At 51.4% G+C, this 22,019-nt stretch overlaps 10 protein-coding genes across 10 annotated transcripts; 3 read left to right on the top strand and 7 right to left on the bottom strand.

The window, feature by feature from the left end:
• Nucleotides 1–20: 20 nt before the first annotated feature.
• EDD37DRAFT_631050 (Glycerophosphoryl diester phosphodiesterase family-domain-containing protein) lies at nucleotides 21–4,140 on the bottom strand. The gene is made up of 2 exons (XM_062816629.1): nucleotides 3,683–4,140; nucleotides 21–3,635 (listed from the first exon to the last, which is right to left on the bottom strand). The coding sequence occupies exons 1-2, from the start codon at nucleotides 3,816–3,818 to the stop codon at nucleotides 151–153; spliced, it is 3,621 nt and encodes a 1,206-aa protein (XP_062670352.1). The 5' UTR covers nucleotides 3,819–4,140; the 3' UTR covers nucleotides 21–150.
• Nucleotides 4,141–4,674: 534 nt separating this feature from the next.
• On the bottom strand, nucleotides 4,675–6,729 carry EDD37DRAFT_657959 (serine/threonine-protein kinase nrc-2; the record flags this gene model as incomplete). Its single annotated transcript, XM_062818936.1, has 4 exons — nucleotides 4,675–5,056; nucleotides 5,112–5,496; nucleotides 5,543–5,842; nucleotides 5,892–6,729. 4 exons carry the CDS (start codon nucleotides 6,727–6,729, stop codon nucleotides 4,675–4,677), a joined length of 1,905 nt encoding a protein of 634 aa, XP_062670351.1.
• Nucleotides 6,730–8,138: 1,409 nt separating this feature from the next.
• EDD37DRAFT_609457 (uncharacterized protein) lies at nucleotides 8,139–11,310 on the bottom strand (the record flags this gene model as incomplete). Its single annotated transcript, XM_062815133.1, has 4 exons — nucleotides 8,139–8,595; nucleotides 8,632–8,757; nucleotides 8,816–10,661; nucleotides 10,722–11,310. The coding sequence occupies 4 exons, from the start codon at nucleotides 11,308–11,310 to the stop codon at nucleotides 8,139–8,141; spliced, it is 3,018 nt and encodes a 1,005-aa protein (XP_062670350.1).
• A 156-nt stretch (nucleotides 11,311–11,466) lies between these two features.
• On the bottom strand, nucleotides 11,467–13,533 carry EDD37DRAFT_413236 (acid phosphatase). The gene has a single exon (XM_062812492.1). It carries the CDS (start codon nucleotides 13,363–13,365, stop codon nucleotides 11,623–11,625), a length of 1,743 nt encoding a protein of 580 aa, XP_062670349.1. The 5' UTR covers nucleotides 13,366–13,533; the 3' UTR covers nucleotides 11,467–11,622.
• A 51-nt stretch (nucleotides 13,534–13,584) lies between these two features.
• EDD37DRAFT_631045 (uncharacterized protein) lies at nucleotides 13,585–14,429 on the bottom strand. Its single transcript, XM_062816628.1, has one exon. It carries the CDS (start codon nucleotides 14,033–14,035, stop codon nucleotides 13,823–13,825), a length of 213 nt encoding a protein of 70 aa, XP_062670348.1. The 5' UTR covers nucleotides 14,036–14,429; the 3' UTR covers nucleotides 13,585–13,822.
• EDD37DRAFT_631044 (telomere repeat binding factor-domain-containing protein) lies at nucleotides 14,430–16,980 on the top strand. The gene is made up of 2 exons (XM_062816627.1): nucleotides 14,430–14,578; nucleotides 14,630–16,980. The coding sequence occupies exons 1-2, from the start codon at nucleotides 14,506–14,508 to the stop codon at nucleotides 16,588–16,590; spliced, it is 2,034 nt and encodes a 677-aa protein (XP_062670347.1). The 5' UTR covers nucleotides 14,430–14,505; the 3' UTR covers nucleotides 16,591–16,980.
• On the top strand, nucleotides 16,981–18,018 carry EDD37DRAFT_631042 (transcription initiation factor TFIID subunit D8). Its single transcript, XM_062816626.1, has 2 exons — nucleotides 16,981–17,372; nucleotides 17,423–18,018. Exons 1-2 carry the CDS (start codon nucleotides 17,112–17,114, stop codon nucleotides 17,885–17,887), a joined length of 726 nt encoding a protein of 241 aa, XP_062670346.1. The 5' UTR covers nucleotides 16,981–17,111; the 3' UTR covers nucleotides 17,888–18,018.
• On the bottom strand, nucleotides 17,898–18,992 carry EDD37DRAFT_412377 (30S ribosomal protein S19). Its single transcript, XM_062812488.1, has 3 exons — nucleotides 18,782–18,992; nucleotides 18,496–18,694; nucleotides 17,898–18,435 (listed from the first exon to the last, which is right to left on the bottom strand). The coding sequence occupies exons 1-3, from the start codon at nucleotides 18,822–18,824 to the stop codon at nucleotides 18,393–18,395; spliced, it is 285 nt and encodes a 94-aa protein (XP_062670345.1). The 5' UTR covers nucleotides 18,825–18,992; the 3' UTR covers nucleotides 17,898–18,392.
• A 1-nt stretch (nucleotide 18,993) lies between these two features.
• EDD37DRAFT_413063 (putative ras small monomeric GTPase Rab6) lies at nucleotides 18,994–20,238 on the top strand. Its single transcript, XM_062812491.1, has 4 exons — nucleotides 18,994–19,350; nucleotides 19,402–19,427; nucleotides 19,486–19,983; nucleotides 20,032–20,238. The coding sequence occupies exons 1-4, from the start codon at nucleotides 19,301–19,303 to the stop codon at nucleotides 20,085–20,087; spliced, it is 630 nt and encodes a 209-aa protein (XP_062670344.1). The 5' UTR covers nucleotides 18,994–19,300; the 3' UTR covers nucleotides 20,088–20,238.
• EDD37DRAFT_413010 (Alpha/Beta hydrolase protein) lies at nucleotides 20,184–21,510 on the bottom strand. Its single transcript, XM_062812490.1, has one exon. The coding sequence runs from the start codon at nucleotides 21,416–21,418 to the stop codon at nucleotides 20,390–20,392; it is 1,029 nt and encodes a 342-aa protein (XP_062670343.1). The 5' UTR covers nucleotides 21,419–21,510; the 3' UTR covers nucleotides 20,184–20,389.
• Between the last annotated feature and the right edge of the window lie 509 nt (nucleotides 21,511–22,019).

The raw sequence follows: 22,019 nt of genomic DNA, 5'->3' as shown, positions 1-22,019 counted from the left end.
GTGTAAACGAATACTGCCATGGTCTAACTGGCCCCATGAGTCTATCTCTATACAATTCAGTATTCACACTCTGACATCTTTATGTACCATCGGTTGACGATGTGTACATCCACACTGCATTCTTCCTTGGCCCAACCTTACCGCACGATCCTAAGCGGTCCCATTGACCATCCTATTCCGTTGAGGAACCTCGAGCTTAATATCTTCGGGCTCCGCCGTCTTGGAAATGACCGGGATCTCCAAACTCTCAGTACTTCCCATCAAGCTCTTTTCCAATTGCCCACTGACCGCTTCCCTACTCCCTCCATTCGCTTGAGTCTCCTTCTTCGACGACTTATCTTCTCCGGTCAACCCACGTCGAATGGCAAGCACACTGTCGACAATCACCGCGTCGATACCCTGCTTGACCTGCAACTTGACCTTGGCCGAGTCGTTGTTGAGTGTACCATAGCTGACGCAGACCAGACCACTCTCCTTGACGACGCGAACAAGTCTGGGCGCAGCCACGAGTGGCTCCGCTGCACTCACTACGCCCAGTAGATTCCACCGACTTGCGAAGCGAACGGCTTCCTGGAGGCTGGTCCCGCGAATGTCTGCAATCGGTGACGTGCCCGCATCTGTCAAGAACAAGACCGGGATACTTGGCTGCTTGAACGAGAGCAAGAGACATATATCCGGATTAAATGACGAGAAGATGATGTTGCGGCCTTTGCCGAGGTCATAGACCTTGGCCAGGACTGTGTCGACGAACGAGTTGAGCTCAACCGCATAGGTATCCATCTCTTCTTCCTCACTCTCAGAAAGCATGGGATATTTCATCTCTATGTTGAAGCCAACGTTTGATGGCAGTTTGATGAACATCTCTTCCAGCGTGGCGAATGGCGCTTGAATGTGATTACCACGGCTATTGCCCTTGAACCCTTTCTTCTTGAAGTCTCTGGTATGCTTCATGCGCTCATCCATGTCGACTGATTCAGTGATGTCATTGCCACCAAGAGACATTGATCGAACTCTTGATGATCTCGACTCGCTGTTCTTCAGGTGGCCGACTTTGGGGTTTTCAAACGGCACTGGTGAGGCTGGCCGCGAGTGACGGGGCGTGCGCATGTCATTAACATGCAGGAATTGTTCGAGAGTGAGGGTGTGCACAGGAGCGTCAATGCCTGTTTCGCTGACTAAGAAGTCATGGTAGATGACCGGGACATGATCTTTCGTGAGTTGTACATCAAATTCGACGTATGAAGCTCCCAGGTTGGCGGCAGCAATAAAGGATTGAATGGTGTTTTCGCCGAGCTGCAATGACCGTCTGCCAGCACCGAAGTTCTTTCCAAGTCCACGGTGACCGATGACCATGGTCGATGACATACTTTTCCAGTACGTCTGATTTTCTGTGATAGACATATTTGGATGTTGGAAAGGTGTGATGACCAAGAAATTGAAGGTCACCGAGCCGATGACTTCGAGGTCGCTAGCTGCAATAATTGGAACTGTGACATCGCCCTGTAAGGGCATTCTCTTCGTCCCTAGGCTTGCCTTGATGGTCGAGAGAAGTGCAACACCTCTTCCGACAATACGCTCCCTCGATCCAGCGTATGTTGGGATAAGATCAAAGAGTATTTTGACGCTAGACGGATCTGAGGCATGGAAAACTATCGGTTCCGTCGAGATGTTATCATGGACGGGAAGATCAATGACCTCTGCTTCGCCTTCTGCGCCCTTGGCAGACACCACAATGGACAGTGCGGTGTCCAGCTGTGTAGTATGCACATTCGCCATTGGGATTCTGTCGAGATGGACGGGACGGGTATTCTTTCGTGTATCCATTGTACCCAGGCTGACCAAAATCATGCTTCTGTCCGTTAGATAACGATGACCAAAGGTCTTGACAGGTTCACTGATTTTGACTGTCTGCACTTGAGATCCGATGCCATTCGAGTTTCGCTCGGCCAGAGACGAAGAGACTGATGGTGGAGAGGTTGACATGACGGAAGAGTCGGAGTCTGCGTCAAGGTCTGGCATAATGCTCGCGAGTCTTTGAGCAATGTCAACATGACCCCTCAGAGCAGCGTGCTCCTTTGCATTCCAACCCGAAGAGTCGAGCTTTTCGAGGTCAGCTCCATGTTCGATAAGCAATTCCACAATAGGAAGATGGCCATCTACACAGGAGATGAACAAAGGTGTCCAACCATATGTGCTTTCACAAAGTTCCGTATTCGCTTTCTGAATGTCAGAACCTTCAAGAAGCAGTTTCGCACATTCAACGCGGCCGAATCTAGCGGCGACGTGAAGCGCGGTATCGCCCTGTTCGTCCTGATAATTAACATCCACCCCTGCATTGACCAAAAGACGGACAATGTCGATGAAGTTTGCTTTTGTGGCCAGAGCCAACACTGCGGACGACTTTTCAGATTTTCGACGAATGCTGGAATTGGTAGCCACACTTTCCTCCGCAGCAAGGAGTGCTTGAGTCGTTAAAGGATGACCACCAATGGCACTGAGATGCAATGGTGCCCAACCTTCATTGTCCTGCCACTCCGGTCCATCAATACCCTCGGAGACATCAAACAATTTCCAGGCTTTGAGATGCTCAATGATGATCTCACACATCACCCTCACACCATACTCCGCGGCGAAATGCAGTGAAGTGCGTCCAGAAGTATCCCTGGACAACAGGGCAGATCGCTGAACAGGCTGCAGGTTGTCGAGAAGAAACTGTAGAAAAGAAATTGGTTCGTCTTCATGAGTGAGAATCCGAGCTCGCTGATCGTCCTGCACCACCGAGCGTTTGAACGGCACTGAAGGAGCTGTAGCAGGAGTGATGAAGTTGTACAGCTCTGTTTCCGGGTCAGGGAAGGATTCAGCAGCCGGACCCTGGTCAGCATTGGCCTGCTTTCGGCCGATCGAAATGACTAGTCGATGGATGCAATTACGTCGATTTATGTCGTCTTGCTCATCCAGAAAGACAATCTCGCCCAACAGATATGCCGTGCATGCCCGACTACGGCTAGATATGGCTCTTTGCAGCAGAGTCTTGTAAAGCTGTTGCAGCGTTGGTTCCGAAGTGTCCGCACCGGGACTGACGGTCTGTAGCCATTCTTGCAGTCGTTTCGCATCGTCTTGACGAATCTTGGCCTCGACCTGTGCCAGCTGCTCGGTAGGAATGTTCAACGATGGACGCGAGGTTGTGCGTTTGAGGGAGGCCGAAGAGATGGAAGCAACGTCGTCGTTGTTGGTGGAGGCGGCGATATCGTTGAGGATAGATAGCCAATCGTTTATTCTGTTTAGCGAAGCGAACAGTTGTGCATTGGTTGCAAATGCGGAAGGATCGACCTTGAGTTCAAGATACCTCTTCTGCGCATGTGCTGCAGGTATCCTCTTGTCCAACTTTTTGGTGATCTTTATAAATCCTCTTCTGTTCACTTCTCCGTACCATTGTAGTTTCCGCAGCTGACCGCGTAGTTCTAAGAGCGCGGCCAGCAGATCTTCTCTTTCATCCTGGTCGAGTTGTGCAGCGGCATGGGCAGAGACGCCGTAGCGTTCCTCCAGGAGTTTCAAGCGACGTGAGAAGTCCTGGAACTTTTTGTTGTAGAAATGGTCTACATCTTCGAGGTTACGATCCAGCGTATGGAAGAATCCTAAACAATATGAGCATTGCCCGGTGTCCTACGTCACTTCGTCCTACCAGCAAGATCGAGGCTTCCATTCTGCTTTTCACCCTCAGCGGCGGCTTTGATCAGCTTCTTCAACGCTTTGTAGTTGATGTATGCTGAAGCCCATTCAGGGACCTGGTTTCGGGGAAGGTTGCGACCAAACTTCATGGTGCAGTCGATGTGATATGAGATGTCAGCACGACGTGATAGCGAGGCTAGTGGTAGCAGCTAATGACGAGGGCCATGAAAAGGTGCTTATTAGAGCAGATCCAAGTCTCTAATGCGCACGCGACGGACTGGAACGAAAGGATGAAAGCGTGAGCCTCTGGCCATGCTTTGGGTGTTTCCACAAACAAGCACGTGCAGGTCGGGAGTGAAGGTCATGCAAGGGATGGAACGGGTCGATATGCCTCTCTCTGGACCGTCGGTAAACGCGGAGGAACTTGGTGAGTGAAGACTCTGATGAGAAATTGTGGACAAGTGAATAGAGAGAAAAAGAGATGTGAAAGGGTGCGTGGACTTGATCCTGGACATAATTCGTTAGTTTCGCAACAACGTCACCGCTGATTGGACATTGTTTCCATATGCTGTACGACTGTGAATTCACCGCCAACCCTGATTTCCCTGCTTTGGGAAGAACAACCCGACCAGCAGTGATCACTGGGGCAGAGATCCAGCATTCAGATAGAGTCAAGCATGGGTGAGCTGTCATTTGATGAAATGCATAAAAGGCGAATATGGCGATCAATAAGAGCAGTCGTCCAACTCATATACACAAGACCATTCCACTTTTGATTCGCTGTATATCTGTACATACGCCCTTTGGTCTTCATATCAGACGGACGCCCTAGTATGCTCAAAAAGACTGTAACACTGACTTCGGTCCGCCATTTTCCCATAGAGGAACAAGCCCATCTTACTTTCAAGGTCTTCCCACGCATGTTTCATTCGTCCGTGTGAGAACACCCAAAACGCCACTGCAAACGAGACACCTCGTCTCGAAAGCGGATCCACAATGCAGCCATCAATGTCCATTCATATGCCCTCCATCGTGCATCATAATCGTATCTTCATCATCGTGGTGCAGAGTGACACTGTTGAATTCGAGAAACGGGTCGGCAATCTCGCCACCAGGGGTAGCCATACCCGAGTCGAGAGGAACACCCTTTAGACGGCTTGCCGAAGTTCCAATGTCCACGCTGCCACTGTCCTTCACCGTTCGGAAGTTCAATGTGTCAATGGCCCGGCCTTGGTGAGGGATCATGGGCGGCTTCATATGCCGCAGTAGTGCCCAGGTGATAGGCCGAAAGAAGGGATGGTTCTTGACGTCTGATGCGCCTGCGCGGGATCCCAAACGTTTGACCTCATCCTTGATCAAGAGCTTGCGAATCACGGATTTGCAGAGGCTAGGCACTGTCAGCTATTTCCCGACACATATGTCGCTGATGGGCAGGTACTTACTTGCTGACTTGTGTCGAGTGCGAGTGATCTGGAAATGGAACCTCGTCACGGAGGATATTTGCAAATGTCGCATTGCGGTTCTTGCCCTTGAAAGGTGTGGTCCCAAAGAGCATCTCGTAAATCAGTATACCCAGAGTCCACCAGTCGACCGCGCTAGTGTGCCCATTGCCCTTGATAACTTCGGGAGCAATGTACTCCTCTGTGCCCACGAAAGAATTCGTTCGGAAGTCGGCGATACACGATTTGGTATCGACCAGAGGATAACCCGTGGGATTGGAAGCGTTACGAGTGCCCAGAATCATGGTCGGCGCTCCACCAGAATCGGATTGTTTGGAAAGATCAAAGTCTGACAGCATGATGTGTCCAGACTGGTGCAGGAGAATGTCTAGAAAAGTCAGCGGTCTCAACAAGCTGTGGTAGGATTTGCTCACTTTCGGGTTTGAGATCGCGGTAGATGAACCCCATAAGATGCAGATATTCCAGTGCAGCCGTCACCTCTGCAGCATAGAAGCGGGCGTCTTCCTCACCGATGCACTTATTCGGCCGAGTCTGCAGGGCACGGAAGAATTCTCCACCACTGCAGTACTCCATGCAGAGGTATAGATGTTCTTCAGATTGGAATGAATGATAGAGGGTGACAATAAAGGGATGATTGCTTGTAGCCAAAATCTCCTGCTCGGCCAATGCCCTCTTGATCTTGTTTCGCTTGATCATTTCCTTCTTGCTCAGCACTAAGATAGGTCAGCATTGCATCAAAAAACACCAATCGATGAGACCAACCTTTCATGGCATAGAGGCGGTTGGACTTTTTCTCCCGGACCAGATACACCTTGCCCACGTCACCCTTACCAATCAACTTGATTTTGTCAAAGCTGCCAGGGCCTACTTCCACGTTGCGCACCTTGATCGAGTTCGAGCTGTACGTTCTCCTAAAAGCGACAGATTGGCGGATTTGACCTGGAAGCGGGATTTTACCTCCAGGTTTTGGCAGGATCAGCGGACTCGCATCTGGCTGAGGAGGAGGAGCCATGCTCAATTTAGGTGTTGCTCCTGAAAGGACGGCGAGCGGCTCTTTCCCCAGCTCGGCGGTTTGCGGCCTTTCATCGTTGTTCTTATTGACAGTGAAGAGACCTTGTGCGTTGGGTGCAGACGCCACCCGTCTCAGTTTCCGCGCGAGCTCCTCCTTGCCGGCAGTCACTGCCTTCTCTTCTGCTGTGGCGCCATTTACTTGGACTTTGGGGGTATCGGGCGGAGAAGGAGGAACGCTGCCATCGTTGTGATGTCGTAAGGTGGGAGGCCCCTGGTGCACAAAGTATGGGTTGGCTTGAGCTGTGGGAGAGAGGGATTCGTCGAGAGGGTGGCCTTCACTAGCAACAGTCTGAGAGCGATTCCTATTGAGGCCTGGGAGGAATCTCGATTGCTTGCCAGGCTTGGATTCCGTCTTTGGAGTGGGCAGTCCGTCTGAGCCTATTGAGGTTTGACTGCCGGAACTATTGATGCGGAAGAAATTCTTGAGTTTGGTCGTGGTGGGAGTGTGCGTCGCAGTATCAGCATGATTCATGTGTTTCTTGGAGGAGAAGGACAGGCTCGAGAAATTGCGTCTCTCGGAGGTAGTCATGTTGCCGCAGGTTGCCAACTGAATGGATCCGCAGAATCAGCGAGGTGCGAGAGGGCTTCGGAGGAAGCGAGACGATGCTAGTGAGAGCAACGGAGTAGACGAGGCGACCTGGGAGGTCAGGAGTGCGAGTGTGGACAGATCGGGATGCGAGTTGAATGGCTATCTGCGGAGCGCCATGTCCGGGTGGAGGTTGTTGTGTACCTAAGGGTCAACGGATTGAGACTGATGATGTTTCCTCGAGAAGGAGAGATCGCAGTTGCCGAAGATGCTCCCTTTTCAGTGGCACCTGGAAGTTGTGTAAAACGAAGCGCAAGAGCGATCGGACGTGATGATAATGGATGTCGTCGTCGTGTACAATTAATGGTGGGAGTGGAGGGGGATCTGAGAAGTTGAGGAGCGAGGAAACTCTGCCGCTCGGTAAGTGTGGATTGGGTGGGGGCACCGGCCGGACTTCACATTGCAGGGGAGTGCGCACCCACGGCACCCTTAAGAGTTAGGCTATTTTACTCAAGTATCTGCCACTCACGCACTGGCACCTTTTAAGGGGAGGTCAAACTACCAGGTACTGTATTCTGCTGTGACTGTCAAAGGAACAAATCGTAGTTATGAGGTAGCCTACAGTAAGCAAAGATGTACCTGTGCCCTCGACATCCAGCCCCTTGTCTCTGGCACTCTGTCAAACCGAATTCATCCGTCGATCTGAACAAATTGCTTTGTCTGGAGCTTCCAGACGCACTCGGGAAGCTTTTCGCCATGCATTTCCCCAATTCTGGATTGCCATCGTCGTCATCGTGCTCCTCGGTGGCTACCAGCGGGTGATCCTCGTCTTCCACCTCCCCGTTGATTTCTCAGCAATGTTCCAGCTCGCCAAACTTAGGGTACCACTCGTCGTGCTACCAGTAAGTACTTGTATGATCGTGACATGGCGAATGTGGTGTCCTTGTACGACTATATCCTCTCTGTTTCTGCCACGCACCGATATGGGTTATTGTAAAGGTCAAGTCTAGGGAACTGTCTATTCGAGCCAGTACCAGTGAGTTCAACCAATGACATGTATTCTGGTGTATTGAAATGCAGCTACCCTGCTGACACTACCTAGTCAATGTGTTCATACGCATTCTTTTCATCCTTCATGTTGCCGGATTGAATACATTTTGAATGCTTGCATCAGTCCCTTTCCCCTTTGGACGTTAAGTAAAGACTTCCTTTTTCGTAGCCCACTCCAGCCCAATGACACTTGTGTTTCTGATATTCTGAAACACCATACAAGCATACCAATCAATGTCACCCAATGGACATTTCCAAGTTGTGCCCCTGATACACTGTGAAAGAAAAGGATGGTCGCAGCCTTATTGCACACTTCGTACCTGACAGGCTCGACCGCAACATGCTCATGCTCACATGTCACCTTACTTGACAATTGGAGGGCGGTACACACCATCATTTCCCAGAGTCACTCCTCCAATCTCACCATCTCGTGGACCACCATGTTGGATACTTGCAGTGGCAATCGAGGCCTGGGCGAGCTGAGGGCTTCGAACTCCGCCGGCTGCAGACAGTGCCCATGCAGCTGTGCGACGCTGATGGTCGGTTGCACCGTCGAGCATGTGTGGCAAACGACCCATGGCATGAACATTCTGAACAGACACCGAAGAGTGGCCTTTGATGTTGGCGGCATCGTATGGGACCTCCACGCCATTTCGTGAGTGCTCACTCATTGACCAACCAGGCCTATTGTCCACTCGTGACATCACATTTGGTGGCACGGCCAGGGGTTGTCCGAAGGTGGACAGACCGCCAGAATCAGTCGAGGTCGTGATAATCGAAGTGTAGGCTTGTCGGCCGAATCGAGGCAGCACCAGAGGACTGCAGTCTGTCAATAAAATGTCACGAAAGACATACGATGACAAGAAGACTGACCGCGTAGGTTGATCTCCTGCCACGAAATTGGTTTGCTTTCCGCCCAGAGATTCCATACTGGTCTTTGCAACCACAAGAGCATTTTCCTTAGGATTGTATTCCTGCTGACTGAAGCAGTGACTTTAGTATACTTCTGTTCACCTCAATGAGACTCGAAATGACTAACCTTTCGCCCTTGTTTCGGTTGGAGTCCATGTAATCGTTGACTCGGTTAGCAGGCATATCTTCATCAGCAAGACGCACGTCGAGAAAGTTCGCGGTAATATCGTCCGTCAGTTCCGGCTTGGACGTCCAGTAGTGTCGTTCAAACTCGTCCATCTCAATCGATGGAGGACGACGCAATCCCTGGCCACGAACCTCAGTGATTGTTCCTCCCGGCAATCTGACCGTGGTAATGAATCTCTTGGGAAGTCGCATTGCATCTAACTGGACTTCATAGCATGCTTCAACCTTGGGGGGCGCTCGGCCTGGCTGTGTGGGCAGCCACTCTCTGATTTCCTGGTCTGGTTGGCCGGTTCGGTTTTGGTCATGATCACCAGGATGGTCCTCAAGTGTGGCCGACTTCGAAGTCACTTCAATACTGACAGCGGCAGATTTCGGCGCAGTAGAGCTGTGGGTCGACTCTTGTGGCGAGATGCTGAGCTCCCGGCTCAACTTCAGCAACATCTCACTTTGTTGAAGTTCAATGTCTTCAGGCGGCTCTCCAATGCGCGCACCCCATTCATCGACCTCAACTGAGCCAATATACGATGCTGTGTTGTCTTTGAAACGCTTCCCAGCCGACGATGTCTTCTCTGGAGGCGCTACTATTGGAATGCGGCGAGGACCAGGTTTGGGTGTGTTTTTCCTTGTCATTTGCAACCCATTGCTGTCCCCGTGAGCGAAGACTTTGGTAATGTCAGAAGACTGTGCAGCTGCTGGTGCAGTTGAATTCAGAGGAACGTATGCGGCTGCTTGCACATTGAGAGTACTGGTAGGACGATCTGCAGCTTGCTTTCCAATCGCCTTGAGATCATTTGAGACAATACTCGTCCAATAGTTGTAGAGCGATCTTGCTTCTGCACGCATCTCGACAATATTCATCCGCTGAGTGGCGAGCAGAGGGTCATGGTCGCCCAATGCCCGATGACGATCAAGATTCTTGATTTGCTGATCCAGATCGTTGTAGCGAGCAAGGGCAGATTGCAGCATCTTGTTGGAGTGCAATTCATCTGGAGCATTCAGTCCTGTTTGAGGGGGTGGGATCGGGTCCATTGGGGGAACAACAGGCACCTCTGGTTGAGCCAGCATGGGCATTGGATATGGAGCTTCCATATTTCCACTGAAGTGAGCCAATGGGGCGGTGATAGCGAGCGTAGCCGGAGGATACATCTGAGCACTTTGCATGCCGAATGGGTCGTACATGTTTGGGAACAGAGGCGCTGTCATCATTCCTGGGGACAATGGTGGTGGACAGGATGCCGCATCCATAGCATACGCATCGGGGTAAGCCATGAGGTTGACGTTGATGGCTGCAGGTACGACGTTCCCGTTTGCAAGCATGTGGACTGGTGGCTGCACAACCTGACCATCTGTTCCGTCCTGGTTTGGCTTGCCCTGATGACCCATATCAGGCACGAAAGCAGGAAAAGCAATCGTCTCATCCTGGCCCGTGTTGTTTGGGTTATCCTTGCGGCCGGAATCCTGATCTTGCTGTGCGTGTGGTAAGGTGAATGGTGGAGGACGTGGGCGTTGCTCCATTGGCACGATACGTCCGCCGGCAGTGACTCGCTGGTGGGTTGGAGAGGAATGCTTTTCGAGGAATCGAGCAAAGCCCTTGTCTTGCTGAGCCAGGTCGCCAGTTGGTGGGACGGCGGGCTGTCTTTCTGGACCTCCTTTCGGGATGCGATTCCCACGATAGACAATGAGTTCTTCCTGTGAGCTGCTTGACTCACGGGACCAACCACGAGGTTTGTCGCTCGCAGTTCGTCTGGTAGACATGGCGCAGGCACCCAATGGTGGTACTACTCCCGCTACCAATTGTCAGTCCCAACCCGCCCTGCGGCTGTATTGACCGTCATTTTTGAACTCACCTCGAGCTGCGTCGTAGCTGAACTTGGACAGGTCGAAATTGATAATTCTGTTTTGAGGAGCAAGTTCGAGGAGACGTGAGACCGTGTAGCGCCGTGACCTGCCAGTCTGCCTGTCTGTGGATTGGTTAGTCATATTCGCTTTATGCTGTATTTGGAGCGCAGGTGAGGATGTTTTCAAATAACCAAAGTGAGGGAACCAAAAGAGAGTTTCTCGAGTGAAAGAAGCAGCAAGCAAGCCCGTTGCGGGAGTGTTGTCGAGAGATTGACTATCTCCAAGCAGAACATTGCAAGCTGCGGTTTTGGTGGTGAGGACAAGGCAAGACGAAGATATGGATACACGCAGGGAAAGAGCGCTTTGCGCAAGGGAGGTAGGAGCAGATGTGCACTCACCGACGCCGGTGGACAGGCAAGAGCCACGCAGTATTTCTATCCAAGAAGATATCTTGTCGACGCTTGCTGATTGGAAGTTGTCACAATGAAGAGTTGAGAAGGAAGAGGTATGAACAAACACCCACAGTGAAGTCGATCTGCGAGAAAAAGCAACCGATCCAAAACAGGACATGAGAGAAGGTGCGGCAGTATCGCGCATTTCATGACTGCGAGGCTCTAGAAATCACTGATTGAGATACTGTATCTTGGCTGCTCATTACCGTTGACCGCCTCCCGACCGTGTTCAGCTTCCTGTCTCCATCCTCCTCGTGTAGTGGTGATAGCCGCCCATGATGGACAGCATTCGGGTGGCAGTCAATATTCACGCTCCCAGGGCCGTCGCACACCTTCGTGTCGACCATTCATATATCATCGAAAGTCGTTGAGTTCATTAGACTGGACAATGCCAGGGGACATTTTTGCTGGATCTCTTTGTCTCGTTTTGCCAGAGGCTCCTCAAAACTGGTTGGATTCAAACATGATCGTGTGGATTTGTTGGTGATGCATGTGAATTAATGGAAAGATTGTCATCCTCGAAGCTGGGACGTCGGAGAGCACCCGGGTTGAGCACTCTACCCTTCGCTTCTTCTGCCTTTGCTGGGTCTCCCATCTCCCAGCTTCCAACTCTTTCGTGACCATGAGGAGACAATGGCTCGCCATTCTCTACTACAGTCGCACCAGCTCCACCTTTCGGAATGCTCAGATCTCTGTCACTAGCCAGCTTCTCGCCCCCTTTAAATCCTCCTAAATCTGATCTGCGTTTCGTATGGACACGGTGTAGCCTGACACCCCCTAGAATCATGACAGCACTAAGTAGGAGCGCCGCGACGGCAAGTGTCACAACAGCTCCAATGACTCCGGCTACCACAAGCGACAGACGGGTATGCCCAGAAGACACTGTCCCTGTCGTAGGACTATAGGTTGTGTTTGAATCGAGAAAGGCCGGACAAAAGACGCTGAAGCTTGCACAAGCGGTGCACCAGTCCGCAACATCATACATCAAGAATTTCTCCAGGCCAGCGGCAAAATCTAGGAATGAAATCGGACTTGCACTTGGGCTGAGACCAAACAAAGGATACTCGACCAGAGATGCAAAGTCATCGGTGCCGTTCTGGTACAGGAACCTAATGTAGATGTCGGACATGTTTGGGTAGCTAGTCGTCTCTCCGTCTTGCATTGATAGCATTTCGAAAATAAAGCTCGACCCCGGCTCGGGGACGTCATAAAATGCTGCATTTTGCTCAGAAACAATGTTGGCTAGTGCCGCGAAAGCCACCATTGGCTCGAAACTGCCGAAAAGCAGCGTCATCTGATCAGACGTGCCCTGATTGTTAATATTTGTGTTGAAGGCCTCTAAAAGGCGGGTGGCTAGGGTTCTCCCAGCAACTGCTCGGATATGGTCCCCGTCAGTTGAACCAGAAGCTGTGACATTTGCGTTAAGGGCGAAGACCAAGTCTGCTGCGAGGATCTCAGCCCTTGTCAGGTCAACCGCAGACAGAGACTCTGCAACAGTGCTGTTGTGAAGGTACGCATATTTGAGGTAGTCGTATATTTCAATTGCGTCGTAGTAGCCAACAGAGGCATTGGAGAAGATGCCGTTCAGGAATTGCGGCTCGAGACTGGCGTAGAAGTCCGCATTGTTGCTGAGGATTTCCTGATAATTACTCGTAGCGTAGTACTCTTGGGTAGAGGCAGTATACGATGGGCAGTTGTCCATTCCATTGACCCATATGGAGTTGAGATCGTTACTGGAGAGCGTTGAGATCTGGGGGTATTGGTAGCCGTTCAGAGGAGCAACAATATTTGTGCCATTTGCAAGAGTGCTTTGCCCAGCGATATAGGTCCAATTCGACGATGTCTGAAGAGGAGGGTATAACCCTTGAACGAAAGCTTGAGCTGATGCTGCGATGTATTGATCTGTCGTTGATAGAACGCTCAGTTGATCATACAGAAGCTGATATGCTGAGATGCCATAAATTGTGGTCGTCTCCCCATCACCTCCCTCACCAGGCGTCACATATCTGTCACGAACCTTGCTTCCAGCTTCGAAGAGCTGTTGTGCACCGAGAGGCGTCAAAGCTGGCGACGTTGACAGGACGAGCGGGGTCCGGTCGCCATATCGAGTATAGATAAACGTGCTTAGGACTTGTTCACGGAGGGCTGTTTGCGAGGCAGCGGTCAAGAACAAGTAGAACAGGGTCAGATATTTTGACATCGTTGTCGCCACAAAGCCAATAGCTACGTCAGTACCTCAAAAGCAAGGGAGTATGTCACTCAGTCTCAAAATGTCAGCCACCAATACTGGTGAAGCTGAAAAGCAAGGACAGCAGTCGCCAAAGGAGGGGGTGTAGCCGGCATTATGAGGTCTGACGATAAGGCATCAGGCTGCAGGGCGACTCGCTGGGAAGTCATGACTGGACAGGGTCTGCAATGAATACAACGCCAGAGATCTGCTTACTGCTTTCAGAGTTGTTCTCATGATCAGTATGCAATCATCCGAAGAGAAGGGCATAGACCATGGAGGTGATTCGTCGGTGCGAGCTTGGGGACCGCAAGCGTCGACAAGGTGGGGTCATGGTCAAGAGTCAGAATTGCACTCGATTTGTCGGTAAGGCTAGATAGCCCCCAATCAGCGGTTGACCCCCGGAAGCCTTTTATCTGCAACCTGCCCGCTATAATTCATTGGGGACTGGCCCTATGATTCGGGAACCGTATTCACTGGCCACGCAAAGGCCATTGACCGCAACAACCAAAAGGCATAGAGCTTCAGGCGATACTGTGCAAGGTTTGAGATCGGGGTATAACGCACAGCGGAGCATTTTTGCATGCCATGTCGAGTTTTGCCTGGACAACCAAAGGGCCAAACCTAACAACCTCCCGTACATGACCAGAGTTCAGAAAGTGACATAGTGACATGCCGAGGATGAGGAAACGGTTTGCTAGCCTACTAGATAGGGTCTGGGCATGCAGTCTGGGAGCGAATAAAGCGGTGTGTGGAAAAGATGGTGGCTGGAAACAGTCGTCAAATTTACTGGACGGGACGATACGATCAACGTGCTGAAGATACCACGGTACTGAAGATACAGAATGGTGACCTTAAGAAGTTAAGATACTGCAGTGAGTGTCTACCTACGTGGTAGGTAGCGGCCGTTGACAAGCTATCCATGGGGTGGAGATATCTACCAGTACATACGAGTACTGTACCTTAGTGCGGAAACACCGGAGCTTTCTCCGCACCAAATCTTTCCCGCCAGACTGCTGCTTTTCGTTTCAGTGAACTAGAGTATTATGACCTACACGTGACCTTCACTCGCATTTGAAGCAGTACACTTACCAAAAATGCCCTGACAACACAATGTCGCCCAACCCTACCTCATTACAGGCTTCGGGTGACAATGGAGCGCTTCCAGTCTCCCAGAAAACCGCAGGTAAGAGCCCCGGTCTGGTTCTCTCAAGGTCCGTTCGTTAATCTTGAGCAGAGCAAAGTTCACAACCGACTATCACTCCCACTGCGCCCGCGACCATAACTCCCGACGACAACCCAAGAAGTCCTAAGAGAAGGCGTTTGTCCCCAGTAGATGGCAATGGGCAGAATGGTCACGTTGCGACATCGAACATCCCTCAAAGTAATGATGGACAACAGAAGAGAGAGGGACAGCAACCTGCCGCGGCGCAAATTGCAATCCCAGCATCCTCTATACCTGCTAGTAGTCAGAAGAATGCGCCGTCAAGGCCACCTCAACCACAAGGTCCGGATATGAGCAAGATGCTGGCTAGTTTATCCCTGCTGGACAGTCTGGCGACTCAAATCATAATGTTCCTTGCCCGGCTGACACCCACCGAGGCCTTGGGCCTGTCGAACATGCCGAACTCCCCCAAATCGCGTGAGTATGCTGGTTTGAGGGCTCTATTTGATCCTACGAGGAGGTTGTTCAATACTGGAGCCCCATTTCTCTCGCCTAGGGCTCTAGGGCTGCGGGAAAGTTATCAGATCGAGACCATAAGGAAAGCCAATCAAGCAATCTTCATGTCCAGCATTTTCACTGGCGAAATCGGCCTCCGGGACATGGATCAAGGCTTCCTTCCAGTCTTCGTTCCAGAGAACGGAAAGCTCCTAAAGGCGCAAGCCTCCATATACCTGGACTTGAAGACCCAAGGCTTCATAACGGCGTGGAGGACTGGTGCGGCTCCTCCTCAAGTGGTCATGGCAGACATGTTTGGTCCAGACCTAGGCAAACATATTCTCGCTAGGAGGCCTGGGGCAACAACCTTAGCACCCACTGAACAAGACTTCCTGAATCGTCTTTCATCTCGACGGGAGATCTTGCAGACGCATGTCAAGAACAACACCCTCGACCAGTTGCCTATCAAATATCGATGGGAAGATTTCAGCCGGGAAGTATCCTCCTACCTCCAAAAGACCATGGAGAATGCGGACAGTGGCAGTGATGCGGATGGGAATAGGGAAGATCCTACCAAGAATCTACAAAGAGGTCAAATGGAAGGACAGTTCTCCATACATGCTCCGCCACTTCCAGTCACCTTCACCGAACCGATTGCATCACCTGCGGCGCAAGTACAGCCGGCGCCCGAGTCACCGTCTCCAGATGATTTCGTCGCCCAAGCAGCTAGAGCTGCAGAGATTGCCCTGGCAGCTTCAGGTGCTTTAGCCTATCAGGAGCAATATCCGGTTGTATCCTCACCGGCTACCCCGACGGTCAAAGCTGTTACGCCTACCCCTCAACCGGCCCTTCCAGAGTATAAGCAGTACGAACCGGGAGACGGGAGAAGTGCTTCTAAGCCTCCTGCACCCGGTGCAGGTAACAGTACCGAGATACCTCACGCTTCACAGACAGCGCCAACATCAGTTCTTTACGAACGAGCACGATTAGCTGCCTCTACAAAACCTGCGTTGGCACAAAAGCAAGGCGCTGTACCCACCCAGCGGCGGCCTTGGTCGACCGAGGAAGAACAAGCCCTGATGAACGGTTTGGATCAGGTCAAGGGTCCGCATTGGAGTCAGATTCTAGCCATGTATGGACCCGGCGGAACTGTTAGCGAGGCACTAAAAGATCGCAATCAAGTCCAGTTGAAGGACAAGGCCCGAAACCTGAAATTGTTCTTCCTGAAAAGTGGCATCGAAGTGCCGTACTACCTGCAATATGTGACAGGAGATTTGCGAACTCGAGCTCCTGGACAAGCCTCCAAGCTTGATGACCTGAAAGGAGATGAAACATCTTTTGATGATTTCGACGCTCTTTTGTCGCTCGAAGCGGACGAAGCAGGACAGCAGTCGAACCAGGAAATTTCGGATTCACTTCAAGTCAGCGCGCCGACAGACTCCAAACCGGCATTTCAACCCAGCATGGATGACGTTGAAGCGATGATTGCACGAGCTGCAGCGGCAGCATCTCAATCAATAGGCTCAGGCTGGCCTTGAACAGCGATTGCGCTACATAGAGGATACGGCACAGGGTAGTAATTAATCCATGACAGATCCCAGAATCTGTCCGTGCTACCTCTTGCTCGCATCTGGTCACCTCCTTCCTTTGTATTTGTCTGCCGTAGCATTCGTGGTGAAGTTCAGAACGGACATATATGATTTTCTAGCCTCAGAGATAGGTCAGAATTAAATCGTCACCCCCAGACGGCTCGAAGTCAGAGTGACAACTGCCTAAAGTGGCTACCAAATGTAGAGTATATCGAAGTGTGAAGGACATACCTAGGTACTCGTATGGGGGATCATTTTAAACTTCGGAACAAACTTCTTCCGACATTGCCCCAGATTCAGGATCCTCTGCGGGTGTCGTTGGATCTTGCACTCCAACCAACATCAGCCTTGCGTACTCCGTACCCTGTCCCTCGTTCTGCGACATAGACCCAACCACGTTTCACACCTCGTCCTGTTACACCGGACCCTGCAATTCAAGATCCGCAAATCTTATCGCCTGCTCCATCACAATGTCATCACCACCCTCGATGCCCGAACCGGCGGACACAACCATGGACGTCGACGCCGAAATGGCAGACACCACTCAAGAAGCGTCCACCACGGCGCACAATCCAGAAGTCTCGTCCGGCACTCTCGACAACGAATTCACACAATCTGAAACACAGCCCGCGACACAAGCAGCGACAACGACATCAGGCCTCGCCCACCAAAACCGCAAGGATGTCACGCTACGAGAGTTTCTTAGCAAAATGGACGACTATGCGCCCATCGTAGGTCATACTTTCTCCATCACGAAATGACACAGCTAATCGTGATATAGATCCCCGACGCAGTCACGGCGCACTTTCTAACACTATCTGGCCTACCTCCTCCGTCGCCAGCGGATCCTACAGGCGCAAGCACGAATACCACGCCTCTCCCATTAGCAAGACTGTTAGCGCTGGCGACGCAGAAATTCGTCGCCGATGTCGCGGCCGATGCCTACCAGTACAGTCGGATCCGGGCGTCGAATTCGGCGGCGGCAAATAATCCGCTGGGCAATGCGGCGGCGGTGGGTGCGGGTGCTGGACCAGGTGGATTTGCAGGTGCTGGTGCGGGCGCTGCTGGTGGTGCGGGTGCCGGAAAGCTACAGCAGACGACACAGTTGGGTGTGCAGAGGAGTGGGTATGGTGGTGGTGGGCAGGGTGGAAGCGGACAGGCTAAGGCGGTGTTGACGATGGAGGACCTCGGAATGGCGGTGCAGGAGTATGGGGTCAATATCAAGAGAGGCGAGTTCTACAGATGATGGCTGTTGTTGTACTTGAGAACACCTTTAATGCATAGCGAATGGAGTTAAGGGAGGGCATTCAGGCTGGGATGAATGTCATGCATGGCCTGTATTGCATAGTCATAGAAGGACGATAAAGAGCAGCCCTGAAAGATTGCCAATCACGAGTTTGCAGTTCGTGTTCTCTGATTTTATATTAAATCTGGCTCCATGGAGATCCTGATGGACATTCGTGATCGGCCCGATATATGGTTGACTCCATCGGCCAGGTTCGTTCGTTCCGTTCTGCATTCCCAATCTCAATCTCATAGAACAGAATGTCAAAAAGGGAGAGTGCCCCGTGTTAGACCGGCCTTTTTGCGAAAACCCATGACCTTCCACTGGCGCTCTCCGGAGAACAAGTGAAGCCCGCCATTGGTATGGCACAGCTGAACAAGGCACCTAGCCACCTAGCAAATTGAACGCCGAAGGGACCGACCCAGACCAGGCAACGGGTATCGTACAGCAAAGTTGATATCCATTTTCATTTGTTCTTAGACATCTTGTATGTGAATCGTTTCCTCGTACTGCGACAACCGAGCGTTAGCGAAGGGGCCACTATAATACTCCAGCTACGCATGACTTACGGAGCGAATTCTCCCAGTTTTCTTCCCACCATCTCCTCCGTTATATAGACCTCGTTGTATGTTTTTCCATTGTGCACGGCAAACCGTAGTCCGACAAAGCTCGGTAATATAGAGGCGGCGCGTTGCTGTGTCCTGATGATCTGAATGTTTTTGCCGGAGCCAGCAGGTTTGAGTTCGGGTAACGGGACGATATTCGGTCCTGTACAGTGTGTGAGCGCATTGACATTTGGAAGGAGTCTCCGCGAGCGCAAGTCCTCTAGGCTGTTTGCGGATTGTTAAAGCATACCTTTCCAGACGGAGCGCTTCAGTAGCGCGAGAGTTGCACGCATGGTTATTGCAGACTCATGACTTGTACAAAGCCGTTGTTGGTGCGCAAAGGGCCGTCTACCGATTTCTCTCGAAGCGTTTTCGAGGTTGTTCCCGGTGGATGTTTGGTCTGTTTGTCACAGCGATTCGGCGACTCGTATTTCCAACGCCCCTTCGGTCATTCTTGCTCGCATTAATTAATTGAACTTTCTGGTAAACTTACTCCACATCGAGACTGCGGTTGCCGTAATTTCGTGCCTGCAGACCCCAATTGACCCTGAAAGTCGAAACAGGAGTTATTCTTTCTCAATACAGGGAACTCGACCTGTCCCGCTCATTGATAATACCGCGCTCAATTTAATATTGCCATGACCTTATGAGAAGAACACTTTAAGCAGTGACGCGACCTCAGAAACTCCTCGAGACCTCCCACGATCCAACTCAATTGCCTCCTTCGGGTTGGCAGGAAACACGATACTCCCATTGTACCTAAGCAGACATGGCGCAAAGTGCAGTAGGGTCGTATTCGAACCCGTTGAAGAAGTTCAAGTTCGTCAACTCTACTGGGTAGATGAACTCCTAGCTGACCAGAACATCAAGGCTGGTCTTTCTCGGTGAACAGAGTGGTATGGACTCAACAATCATGCTTCGCATGTCCGGACGTCTCGCTAACTCAAAACACAGTCGGCAAGACCTCTTTAATAACACGATTCATGTATGACTCTTTCGACACGACTTATCAAGCCACGATCGGCATCGACTTCCTCTCCAAAACGATGTATCTGGAAGACCGCACCGTCAGATTACAACTATGGGATACTGCCGGGCAGGAAAGGTTTCGTTCGCTTATCCCTTCATACATTCGCGACTCCTCGGTAGCGGTGGTGGTCTACGACATCTCTTCCAAAAAGACTTTTGAACAGACGCGGAAATGGATAGATGATGTCAGGGGCGAGCGCGGTAATGATGTGATTGTTGTGCTGGTAGGAAACAAGACCGATCTTGGGGATAGCAAGCGGGAGGTTACGACGCAGCAAGGTGAAGAAGAGGCGAAGAGGGCAGGCGCCATCTTCATGGAGACGAGCGCAAAGCTGGGCCACAATGTCAAGGCGCTGTTCAGAAGGATAGCCCAGGCTCTGCCCGGGATGGATGCCGAAAGCGAAGCGCAACCCAACCCACAAGGTGAGTGGTACACCGTCTCTTGCACAACTATGCTGACTATCTCTTTAGTGATTGATGTTGCGGTTAACAACCAAAAGCCGGCTGACGACGGTTGCGCATGTTAGAGCAGACAATAGTACAACTCACAACGATGCAAGTCTTGGGACGATTCCGTTGGATTAATCCGTTCGGGTGCTTGGAGGCGTTTCCCTCAAGGCGGCCTTTCAGCCTGGCGAGGTATATGATTCAGCATAGCACGGCGTTTTTGGGCATCTCTGGAGGGAAGCGAAGGGCGAATGACTGTACAGGAGCGAGCGGTGGGAGTATGCATAACGTTCTGTCCCAACCCAAAAATGTCATTTATAATTCTTGCCTGTCATTTTATCATTTGCACCAATGTACATGACGAAAACACCCAGAAGCATTATCATTTGAGCCAGTCTGCACACTCCTTGTAGAGCTCCTCAACCTCTTTCTTCCTCTGGACTTCTGCTTCCCCAGACTTCGCCATGTGCGTCCATCCGTGCTGAACGTTGGGTACCGTTCGGAATCTAATACCGTTCTTCTCCCACTCGGGCCCAGTCTCGTTTTCATCCTCGATGCCGGCGAGTTTCTTGGCCATGATCTCTCCCTCATGGCACAAGTAATCGTACTCGGCGCATATGAACCAAATTCGTTGCGGAAGCTTGTCTCGACCGGCGTATATTGGGCTCAACAATGGATCGTATCGATCTTCTCCCTCTTTGATGTACGCCCAAGTAAACAGAGCGCCGTTGTCCTTTAACACATCTGGTTTACCTTCCTTGGTCGTGCGGAACTCGCCTTTGTAGATCCCGCTAAAGTCCACCACAGGAACAACTGGCAGAAGGGACCGCACTTTCTCCTTTATACCCGGAAGTTGTGCAACCGCTAGTGCAAGATTGCCTCCAGCAGAGAAGCCAGCGAGTACGACATTGGAGTAGTCGACTGGAAGCTCCTGGTCAGCGAGAACAGCACGAGTAATCTCAGCTACATCGTGCACCGGATCTGGAAACGCATATGACGGCGCCTTGCGGTAATTGACAGCCACGACGACGAAACCTTGCTTGTTGGCGAAGTACGAATTAAGTTCGTCATCCACCGTCGGATCCAACAGGGCAAAGCCACCACCATGGACGACAATCAGAAGGGGGTATTTCCCTCCGGATTTGGCGTTTGGCGGGAGAAAGACACGGTTCTCGAGCATGGGTCGCACAGGGTAGTGCTTTGTATATGTGGGCAGGAACGGTTTCAATTTGCTGGCCTGGACGAAGCGCATGACCTTGAAGGTTGCTACCACCGCGCTTTTGAAGAGCCATATCTTGGTCCAGAATCGAAATCGGGTGAAGAGCGACAGACTCTTGCTCTGAGGTGGTTTGGACGCGAGGCCTGCGGCCTCCGTTGAGCCCACAGCGGTGTCTGCTGTGGTGGTGGACATTGTTGATGAAGGGCACTCACTGATAAGGAGCGGTGGAGAGTAGGGGACATTAGCAACGACTTACCTTATATTGATGTCGTATGCGCACATGTCGACACGGCATGTAGGCGATCTGCCGTGGTGAAATGCGGAGTAAATCTCGCTAACATTCATGAGGGGTCTGATATGGATTGAAACGCTTCTGTCACAGCACTACGTGCGCAATGCTCATCGTGGATCTCATAGATAATTCGCAGAATAAAGCAAAAGAAACTTGTCTAAATAAATTCCATATCCGATCTTCTCTCGTATGAGATAATCTGGGCGATGATGCTCGGTATACTGTACCTCGCGCTCGCTCGTAAGGTGTGGATGCCTTCAAAAATAAGGCACGAGGTCCTTGTTGTTCGGATGGAGGAGCTTCCAGGCTCCGAGAGAAAAGGCTGGAAATCATTGGCCTCGGGGAGCCAGCTCGATTTCCAGGCTTGATGGGCCCCCGGAAGGTTTCGCTAGAGCAGTGACTGACCATCCCTGGCATATCGGCAACTAGCCCCCAAGAGGCGAATGAAGAGCGTCCCTCGATAAAGCTCCGGGTGCCAGTGCAGAGGAAATGCCTCAACTT

Source organism: Exophiala viscosa (genome assembly GCF_022695815.1).
Source record: "Exophiala viscosa unplaced genomic scaffold EDD37scaffold_5, whole genome shotgun sequence".
Lineage (NCBI taxonomy): Eukaryota > Fungi > Ascomycota > Eurotiomycetes > Chaetothyriales > Herpotrichiellaceae > Exophiala > Exophiala viscosa.
Note: the sequence above shows the minus strand (reverse complement) of the source record. Positions and strands in the feature narration are given on the sequence as shown.